The sequence below is a fragment of the Chamaea fasciata genome, unplaced genomic scaffold, assembly GCF_029207755.1.
Source record: "Chamaea fasciata isolate MVZ Bird 193981 ecotype frontalis unplaced genomic scaffold, bChaFas1.0.hap1 SCAF_8, whole genome shotgun sequence".
In the NCBI taxonomy this organism is placed as follows: Eukaryota; Metazoa; Chordata; class Aves; order Passeriformes; family Sylviidae; genus Chamaea; species Chamaea fasciata.
This window is the reverse complement of record NW_027094093.1, coordinates 14,337,128-14,347,774: the sequence shown is the minus strand read 5'-3', so window position 1 is coordinate 14,347,774 and position 10,647 is coordinate 14,337,128. Positions and strand designations below refer to the sequence as shown.

Here is a 10,647-nt window from a genome sequence, read left to right as displayed (position 1 = left end):
TAGGGTGCAGTTTTTCGTTTTCCCATAGCAGTATTTTTATTTATCATCAGTTCTGTTTTAAATGCTGGTTAAGACTAAAATGACTGTGAATCTGTCATTACAAACAAATATTGCATTACGTAGGTATGGAAGCAGTAAACATTTATATCATTAGGTATTTATGTGATTTCAAGAGTATTTATCCTGGATCTTTGGATTGGGCGGGCTAGTGTTCAAGAGCTAATGCTGTTAGTTTTTCTAGGTCACAGTGCAAAAGCAGCTCTTCACAATCTACTAGATCTACATTTATAAATGATGAAGCACCTTCAAAAAGAACTTCTCAAAGAGTGGAAAAAAAAAAGAATGCTGACGTTCAGGATAACTGAAGTGAATATTCATTTTTATGGAATTCTTTAGGCAATGATTCATGGATGTGGCAGCTTATCATATAAAAAAGCAAAACAATTTTCATGGCTTACATGACTTTTAAAAGGTCCATGAGCAAAAACTGTTTCTTTGAGATTTGAAATGACGCAGGTGCTCTAAGCAGAGATAGCAATAATCAAAGCTCCTGCAGTGTTTTTCATCTGTTGATGTCAAGGTAGTTAGGTAGCAAAGTCTGTAGGTAGCAAAGTTCTATACAGATGTGGAAGTCATTAGCTATAAACCTAGATAATTTTTTGTTGGAAACAGGAAAGCTTAAAGAGGCTGAGTTCTGATTCAAGTCACATTACTGATATAAAAAGAGGAAGTACTTGCAAGTGTAATCAGTATTTTGAAGGGGGTAGCAATTTTTAAGCATCAAAAGCACTAACATTAAAGCAAGCAAAGAAATTGGGGGTGGAGGCAAGTCCTCAATAAAAAAGCTAGCTTGTACTTTGGCACATCAGGCAGAAGTGCAGTTCTCTGCATGTTGCCCTGGTAGGAAATACCTGATGATTGCTAAAATATTAAGTGTATGATTCTGCAAGCTGGCACCACCAAAGGGCCTGAACTGCTCTAATGATGATTACCTCTCCTCCCACAACTCTTAAAGAAGAAGATGGCAGTTTCAGATTGAATATATATTTTCCATGTGCTGAATAGTTGTTTTTGTTCATGCTGTTTAAGGTTAACTGCATACGTACTAATCAAACCCACTACTTCCTTTCTTGTAAAACCAAAACAAAGCTTCATACTACTTTCAGATACAGCATCTGGGATCAAAGCTATATATACACACTGGCTCTGTGTGGGTTCAAACATTTCGAAGATTCACTATCCTGAAAGGTGCCACCTCTTTTCCAGTCCTGAGAGTTCCAGTTTGTCTTAAAGTCTGAAGTCATCAGACACCTTCAGCCCCTTCAGCATCTGTCCCAGCACAGGAATGCTCTCAATATTGGTCACCGTGGGCTTTCTCTGCACAGCCACTGCCATTGCTGAAGGTGGGTAGATGAAGGAGGCAAGGTATCTGGGGGTGTTGACTTGTTTTCAGTTTCGTGCCCTTGCAGGACATGGACTTGGTAAAACAAGGAGAGGAAGGTGACATAGGACTGATGGAGCAAGGTCTTGGAGCACTGTAAGGCTTTAATGCAGGCTTTAGAGCAGTACTATCCGCAGGGACACTGGGCACCATTCAGAGTAGCTCAAGAAGGAAGAAAAGATCTTGAAAAACCAGGCCCTGCAAGTGAAGTTGTGGCAGCTGATAACATGTGTATAGAGGTTTGAATGTATGGAGAAATTCTATACTTCATCTGGAATTTTTGCATTGCAGAACTGAGAAGATAAATCCTGCCCCAAAATGAACTGATATAAAATGAGACTGAAAAAATAATGCTGAGTCTTCACAGCTTACTAAAGCAAAAGACAGTGCCATCCCATCATGTGCCAGGATAGAATACAGAAGTTGCAAAAAGCTGTCAGTGAGGTTGCACATGGTACAGTAATTTCCCCTTAAGATTTTTTTTGCAGTCTGTTTATCAGGCTTTGCTGTGTGCTGCTGTATTGGCTTGGGGTATGTATTGTTGCCACACTGTGGCTTGGGAGTAGCTAGTTTAAAAGAAGGAGAAAAAAGATCAGAAACAAAAGTATGCAAACAGATTTTCTATTCAGTTTCACTGTTACCTAAAAAGTTCTGTTTCATGTTCCATACAGGATATCAGCTTTTTGGTCCTAAATGTAAATATGTATATTTCTACTAGGCAGAAATTGTGGTTTAAAAGCCTGATTTTAAATTTCAAATTTTAGCCTTACCATCTATAGTCTATTTTTTTGGTTTCTTATGCACACTAAAAAGTTTGTGTTGAGGGAAACTGAAGCATGGAGGTCATTTATTGCTTGACTAAGTGGGCCAAATAACCTACTATTTGAGCAACAAGTAATCCTGAGATTTATAATATCATTTTTAGTAATTAAAGCATTTCTTGAGCTTTGAAAAGAATATTAATGCACTGCTAACATGAATTGTGGTCTTGGAGTCCTTTCTTCGAAAGTGGCATTTCTAGAAATCACCCATGGGTAATAGGAGGTGGCAGGCCTTCCCTCCGACTGTGCAGGTTTGAAGTAAATGACTCCAGGTCCTTTCTTGACGGTTCATTTACCATCACACTCTTTACTTCCTTACAGTAATGGAAGTGACTCAGCCAGCAATGGTGCTGGCCAACAGGCAAGGAGTCGCCAGCTTGGTGTGTAAATACAGGAACATTGGGAATGCAAAGGAAATTCGAGTGACTTTGCTTAAACAGACTGGTGACCAGTTCACAGAAATCTGTGCCTCATCATACACCATGGAGTTTAAACCATTCTTTGTGGAAGAGGTCATTCAGTGCCATGTCGCCCCGGGCCAAAACAATGTGACCCTCACCCTGGCTGGCCTGCAAGCAAATGACACCGGGCTTTACGTCTGCAAGATGGAGCGGATGTACCCCCCACCCTATTTTATGAACAAGGGAAATGGGACACATCTCTATGTCATTGGTAAGGCAAGCACGTTTACGGTACCGTGATATTTCCAAGTTAAGGGAGTTGCTATTACATCTCAAAGGTCTTCAGGGTTCTGTTTGTAAGAAGTAAGGGTGAATACTGGTTTCAGCACTGAAAACCTTGATTAGCTCTTATTTCTTTCAGGTCTCCCTGCACACATCCAAAGCAAGCCTAGTCACAGCTGCGGGAGGATAGCGTGAGCAACACCATGTGGTGTACATGTAGGTCTAGGCAGTTAGATACAGAAGTGCAAAAGAAACAGAGTAAGGTGTGAGCTCTTCAACAGATAAAGACTCTTTTCATTGGAGGTTGAGTAGGCAGCGACTCAGAGCTCAGTCCTGGTGGTATCCTGGGATAGCACATGCTAGAGAAAAGCATTGTAGAGGCTGACTTACTGACTCTAGGGCCTTCCTTATGGGGCCCATGTGTGACATGACTTGTGTGATATCATATGTTTTAGATCCAGAACCTTGTCCAGACACTGCCATATATCTCTGGGTATTAGGAGCTACTGCCTCAGGATTTTTTCTTTACAGTATCATCATCTCAGCCATTCTTGTGGGCAAAGCGGTAAGTCCCATCAACTCAGCCCTCTTCTGCTAATAATACCCCTTTGTGTGATGAGGACAAGGAGAAAGAAATAAGAACAGGGAAGAACGTTGGGAACAAACCCAGTGGGATGCTCCATTTTACTACTGCAATGTTACTACAATAATGCAAAATAAGAGAACTTGCTGGAGCTGCCACTTATATTCATTTATGGCTCATTTGTGTTACCAGTGTACTAGAAAGCAGTCAGCTTCCATCAGCTGGTCTGAGCCTTGGCTTAGGGCTGGATGCTTAAAACCAGGCAAAGTCCTGGATGCTTCTGGGATTGAAGGCAAGAGTCATGTGTACTCTCATTTCACAAATGATTGTCACAAAATCCCAGAATTTGATTTTTTTCCTTTTCTCATAATTTACCTCTGCAAAGCAAATTTAAACAGCCTTCTCCTTGGATAGGGAAGTGTAACTTTAAGCATTTTTAGTTTCACAGCTAGAAATGTCTGCATAAAAGCATTCAAAATCTAAGTCTGAGTTGCCTTTTTCCATAGGGGTCTGCAGCACTTAGAGTCTGTTAGAAATGAACCTGAGCTTGAAACCAAACAAAGTCTCTGTCCCATATTTTTCAATCAGTCCTTGTCCCTCGAAGTTAAATGAAGCTGTCAGCTGTGAACACTCCTAGCTTTGAATCAACACTGAACTCTGAAGGAGAAGCACCTTCAAAGGGCTAAATGAATGGCAGGACTTCTTTTTCTTTGTATAAATAGCCCCTGTACATCCTGATCCTCCCTCAAATGATCTTAACAGATCTTCTATAAAGGGGCAGAGAAAGGTGTCTAGAATACATTGTACTCGGTAAAGGAAGAACATCCATCAGTTTCTCTAAAATATGCTGGTCAATGATTATGATGTGATTGCTTGTTTATTTTACTTTCTTCTCATATGTTACAGATAAAGAGAAGACGATGTCTCACTACTGGAGTCTATGTGAAAATGCCTTCTGAAAAGCTAGAGAAAAAAGTGATTCCATTCCACATTACTGTTAACTAACAATGAAAAAGAGAAACCATTTTCTACCTGGGATGGAGAGAGTCTGCTAATTCATTTCAGTTAAAGAAATAAATTAACTGTCTTTTTACAAAAGGTATACAGGAAGGTGAGAGAATAGTCTTTGTAATTTCTATGGTTTGGAGGAGAATAAATAGCATATGTATTCATATTTGAAGATTAACCCTGTCACATAAAAATGGCTACACTGGGCCATTGACTTTTTTGAGATGTATTGCACCAATATGTAATATATATATGTGTGTGTAGCATTAAGAGCTATTGCTGTTGCAGTTGAGCATCTTACTGTCAAATTTCATCATGCCTACTGATCAACTGAAATCTGAACACTATGACAGAGGCTTGTGTGTCATTGCAAGGCTGATCCACAAGTCTGGGGGGCAGAGGTAGGAGAGCACACTAATGTACAAAGGAATGCTGACCTTTTTCCCTGCATTGATATTTATTGGTTCCATTTCTGGCATTAGTGCTCTGCACTTCCACAGAGGCCTCCCCATAGGCGAGCACTGATGACACTGCTGCTCTAGAAGCCTGATCTTAGCTCTCTTGAGTGGCATTGTGTCCCAGAAGTGCTGTGATGGAGCTGACCGATGATCTCTGAGCCAGTGCTGACAGTTTGTTTAGAGAAAAGGCTCCAGCAGGAGCCCTCTTAGACTGTGCTGGGAGAATGCTCCAGCTCTGCTGGGGCCTTGTGTTTTACAAATGCTAAATTAGCATCTATCCAAAAGGCAGAGGTATGTTGCTGTGTTTAATGAAGTCTATTTTCCATGAAAATACTGACAGTGTATAATCTTGTTCATTAGTTATGTACCATTTAATAAAAACCTTGAAGCTTTGCCCAAATTCAAGTTCATTTCTTGTTCACTGTTCTCAGAAGAAACAGGAAGTGGCTACATGTTAGAAAGCAGTGAAGACAGCGTGAACCTTTCCTCTCCAACCCAGTGTTTTGCCCTTCAGAGACAGTCTGGGTGCTCATGCCAACACTTCTGTTCTCGGCTCTCCTCCTCAGCCAGCCACCATTATAATCTGTCAGTTCTTCTGTTAGTGTAGTTACAGCTGCTGTGATGTGCTTCAGAGACACTACCAATCAAGTTTTCACTTCCAGCAGAGTTGCTCACTTGCAGAAGGTAGCTGTGATGCCTTTGACAGCACCTCCTATACATGTTTAAACAAAAAACTTGTCCTAGTTTCAAATCCTGTTTTCTTTGCATCACTCTGACACTCTCACTTACTAAATGCCAGTCAACACACAAAGCTGCTGGAGCTTCAAACAATTTCAGAATTCTCAGCAACTGTCTATTAATATGACTCTTTGCTATCAAAATTTCACCTTGCAACCCAAAACACTGGCAGCATGTGCCTCTGTTTCACAGCTGTGAATCCATTTTCTTGGCTGCACAGCTGTGCAGCCAAAACCCAGAACCCTTTATTCCATGTTCTTGTAGTGGCAGCAGCTCCCAGAACACCAGATCTCATAGCTCTTTTAGTCTGCTTTCCCCCTCTTGCCCATTCACCTGGCACCACCTCCAACTGTGCAAAGACACATTCACAGTCTCAATTTGCCAATGTTTGCAGGTGCTAACTGCTCTCTGTGTTGATATACAAGTGTGTTGCATAAGTAAAAGTGGCATCTGATGACATCCTTTTTTTGAAAGTATTTTAGTATTCTGACATTGGTATTTTTTCCTAATTTTTCACTACCTGGAGTTTTGGGGATTAAAAATGGTAAAAGATCACATATCTATTGTCACTAAACTGTCTGTTCAGTCACAAAATGACTAAACTTCTGCCCTTTAAGGTGCAGCCTGATCAGGCACGTGTGTTCCGTGACTCCATGATGAAAAATAGGCTTGACCCACACATCCACTTGTAGAAGCTGTACAAAGTGTGAATAATTATTCAGGGCAATTTTTTCCACCACAGCAAGTAGTGAATCATGTGTCTGACTCCTAATCAGGAATCAACTGTTTCTTTTTTTTTCCTTTCCTTGGCAATTCCTCTATACTGGCACCAAGAACTTTGCTTAAGCAATCTAAAAGCAGTTCAAGTACATTATTTTCTAAGCTCCTGGGTGAAGAGATGCTTTGGATCTGTCCACAACCTCATGACATCTGGTCACAGCTGGCTATGAATCTGTGTCACCACAGAACTTGTGTATATTCCAGTTCACCTCCATTTCTGACCACTAGGTTGACCATAACTAGGCCTTCTGCATGCCCCTGGACAATTTCCTCTTGGTGCACCTGTGTTTCTTTGAGACATTCAGTCTGCAACAACCAGGGAAGAATTCTGCCAGAAATAAGCTATAGGTTACTAAAACAGCTGAATAGTGAAGGCTCTGGGAGAGCAAAACAGAAACAATAATCTCACATATGGTAGTAGCAACATTTTGTGTTTGCATCCTGCACTTAAATAATTATTGGTATGATGTTTATTAATTATCTTATTAAAAATTACTTTGCCCAAATTCTCTGTCTGTTCAGATCTTCTCTTTACCCTTAGTGGTTACTTTTCCCAACCCTCTCTTGTTTCTGCAGTGCTTAATTTTCTTTGGCTTTCCTTACCACTGTGGCAGCCTTTTCTGAGCTAAATGTTATATAATGCTTTATTACTTTTTGTTCTAAGCCAGGCTCCCCTTTTGAATTTTCTGGCAGGGTAGTAGGTGCAGTCGAAACAGAAGATGTAGCCCTGAAGACCAAGTGAGATTTCAGTTCAGATTTTATTGACAATGATATTCTTATCATTCATATCTGGCACTACAGAGTTGAGTGGAGTACCTACAGAGATGATATTTATACCTACCTCCCTATGGTCCATACAGCAGCTAGTTGTGATGAGGGCAGAGGCCAGACCTCAGGGAATTTCCGTTGTCCTGTGATGCCCTCAAGAACCTCGAGGTCTGTGCTTTACCCTGATAGCAGGGGGAAGCACCTTTCACTATGAGCACCCCAAAAATTTTTATATGTATAAGTCAAATATAGTGTTCTGTGAGATCACAGCAGTACCAAAATGAAAGGTGCAAATGCTACACCAATATACATCCCAGAAAATGCAATAAAAAGGAAATCATGCATTTTTCTGGGAAGAGTGTATAAAGCAAAGATGAAAGGATTTGGTCTCAAAATTCTGCTCATTAGAATGCGGAGTTTCAAAACATAACTGAGTATCTTACCTGGACAGCCAAATTATGAGGCCATACTGCTTGGTGAGGTTCAGGAGGAGCTTCTTTTGATGTATTCTGCACCCCTTTAGGAGATCTGTCAGCCTGTTTGTGAAACAGAGAGTGTGAGTTTCTGGCTGGATGGATGGGAATTCACAGGTATACTCCTCTGCATCAAAGACAATGGCATATGCATACACTACTCCCAGCCCCCAGTATTCTACTTTCATTTTCATCCACTTCTTCATCTGAACTGCTTTTTCCTTGTAATTTTCAATTATCAGAGTCCTATCTGATACAGAAAAACATATGACAAAGGTTTCCCACACAGCTAGTCTATGAGTAGGCAATGAGTAGACTATCATTATATGATTAGAGATTCCCCTCTCTTTGAAGTGAATCTGAACTCACTACTTGGTCAGGCCTTGAGATCTGTAGGGTATGTTCATTAATTCTGTATCTGATGAATACTTAATAAACTAAAAAAAAAAAAATTATCAAGGACTTCTAGGCTATGCAAGAGCAGACATTTTTGCTATTGCTATGTTTCCTAACCTCCTGACTTTTTCTCAAGACTCCTTTGAGTCTAATTTCTTGTTTTCCAGTGACGAATGCTGGCACTGGCCAGGTATCTCCTAACAGATCTGATACAATTCCTGGCTTCAGTACTGACTTTGAGCTTTGCAGGTCCAAAGAGTAAGTAGGTGTGTGAGGAGCTGAGGTGAGGTTTGGAGGCAAAGTACCTTGGAAGGTAAGATACAACAGGTTTCTTCCTTTCACCAGACAAAAAGCTATTGCTGAGGAGTGAGTTCTGAAAAATGAACCAGAAAATGCATGATTTTGCCTGTGACAGGAACAGTCTGAACAATGACTAAAGAGCTCAACCTCTAGGAGAGGCATAAACAGGAATCAAATGACGTATCCAGGAGTTGTAATGTGAAATCCAAAACAAAGAAGGCTGGTGTACAGCAGATGGATTTATGCATTACTAAAACCAATTTATTGATGACATTTGCAAACAGCATTCTTGCTTGAACATGTAAGTTATTTTGAGGTAGCTTCAATTACAGCTAAACAGGGGGCCCCTGCACATAACATGATAAAAGATCTTAGAAACTGTGGGAAGGGGGACATGTAAAAATTATGTCTGAAATCAATTTAAAACTTTTTGTTGTTTACTAGAGGGACGAAGCAAGGAAGAGTTTAGGTAAGGGACAAAACTTCACTGGGAATCATTAATGCAGCCGAGGTAACGTGGCAGATATTTCCATGAACTAAGAGATTGTTACCTGCTCAAAATTTCACAATTCTTTCCTTTTTTGACTTTTCAAATGTAATTCTATTTCTATTTCTATAGCAAGCTGTCTTAATCACAGTCACATTTGTATATTTTACTGAACACTTTTTAGTGCTTATGAAGTTCCAGTTGAACAGAAAGTTCTCAGTTTCTTCATTGCTGGCTTCTCCTCTTCATTCTTTTCTGACTGCCTTTTTTAAAGAGTAGCACTTGAAAATGTTCAGTTTGGTCTGCTTCATTCAGCAGAAGGAAAGACCTTGCTTTCAGGGAAAATGGAATTTCTCACATAATTATATGATTCCAATAGGTGGTATTTTTAGATGACCACATCCTGTAACAGCACAGGTCATACAAGTGGGAAAACTTGAAACACTGGGTAACATCTGGTTGGACTATGCTGTGTTGTGGGTGGGATTTACTGATTGACATTCACACCCTAGCCTGTGATGCAGCAGCTTGTGTGGAAGGCTGGAACAAGCAGCAGGGTGCTTTATTCTTCCCAGAGAGATCAGTGCCTGGGATGTAGGTTTTCTATAGAAAATGAATATTACCGTTTGGGCCAAGATTGAAACTGACATGAAAAATATAGGATTACTGGTTTTATATAAACAAAAATATATACACTGAGCAAATACTCCATGTTTTTCTCAAACTAGAAACTCAGTAGCCAGACCCCAAAGACTCTTACAGTTCAGTATACACAGGCAATAAACGAATCCTGCTCTACATTAAATGGGTTATTGTTAACTTACTACACCTTAATCTTGTTTGTAGAGTTTCTTCTTGGGAATTTGTAGCTTCCTTGAACTAGGGATGAAAGGGCCAGCAGAAGTACTGCTTACTTTTGTGCAAACTAGAAAGCCTCCCCTCTGCAAACTAGAAAGAGTGAGAGGATTGATATGTACTAACTTCCACAGTACTTAGTGCTGGGCACTTGCAACATCATCAGCTGTAAGAAATATTTCAATATCCTTCCTCCCTGTGAAAATTCTCGTTAGAAGTTGGGTCTCTGTTGGCCTTCAGCTGAACTCCACATCCCTCTTTCCATGTGCTGGTGTGTGAGGAAAGCTGAGGTGTTTGAAGTTCTGTAGAAGCTTTGATAAGACTTCTTTTCATCTTGCATGATTTCAGAGGTGGCCTTCCTACCTGCTAGACAGAGCTGGTAGTTCTTTCTATTGTCATCTTTCTACTTCATTTGAAGCCAAACAAATAGGTGATTAAAAATAGGCCTTCTCTTGTGCTACAAAGGCTTAGGTGATACTATGGTATTAATTATTTGCATCATACAGATAAAAAAATGTAGATTCAATGAGCTGGATAAAAATTGTAAAAATACTTGGTGGTGGGGAAACAAGTACCAAAAATAATCCACATTTGAAACTGTCATAAAACATGGTATGTTAGCAGTACTTAATCAAGATCAGGAAGTAAAGCAGTTCATTTCTCTGTAAGTTATCAAATCCTTCTGGTAAGTGACACTTTGGAAACATTCGACAGCTTCGTAACTGGCTGACTTCATGTTTTACATGCAGAAAAGATGGCTAGAACAGCAGTAATCAGCAGAATAAGTTGGTTTCGTAGTTGAGCTTTGGTAAGGTGTTAGATCGTGTGGGTAGCGTTTATAAAAGCTTTCTCACTT

General features: G+C 40.1%; 1 protein-coding gene across 1 annotated transcript; it reads left to right on the top strand.

Annotated features, from left to right (window-relative positions):
* Nucleotides 1-1,239: 1,239 nt before the first annotated feature.
* CTLA4 (cytotoxic T-lymphocyte associated protein 4) lies at nucleotides 1,240-5,381 on the top strand. The gene is made up of 4 exons (XM_066189240.1): nucleotides 1,240-1,403; nucleotides 2,584-2,934; nucleotides 3,401-3,510; nucleotides 4,435-5,381. The coding sequence occupies exons 1-4, from the start codon at nucleotides 1,346-1,348 to the stop codon at nucleotides 4,531-4,533; spliced, it is 618 nt and encodes a 205-aa protein (XP_066045337.1). The 5' UTR covers nucleotides 1,240-1,345; the 3' UTR covers nucleotides 4,534-5,381.
* Nucleotides 5,382-10,647: the final 5,266 nt, after the last annotated feature.

Bases quoted from the DNA above. Each gene is read 5' to 3' on its own strand.
- CTLA4 (XM_066189240.1), top strand. From the start codon at position 1,346: ATGCTCTCAATATTGGTCACCGTGGGCTTTCTCTGCACAGCCACTGCC. The intron at 1,404-2,583 runs GTGGGTAGATGA...ACTTCCTTACAG, and splicing joins AGCCACTGCCATTGCTGAAG to TAATGGAAGTGACTCAGCCA. The intron at 3,511-4,434 runs GTAAGTCCCATC...CATATGTTACAG, and splicing joins CCATTCTTGTGGGCAAAGCG to ATAAAGAGAAGACGATGTCT.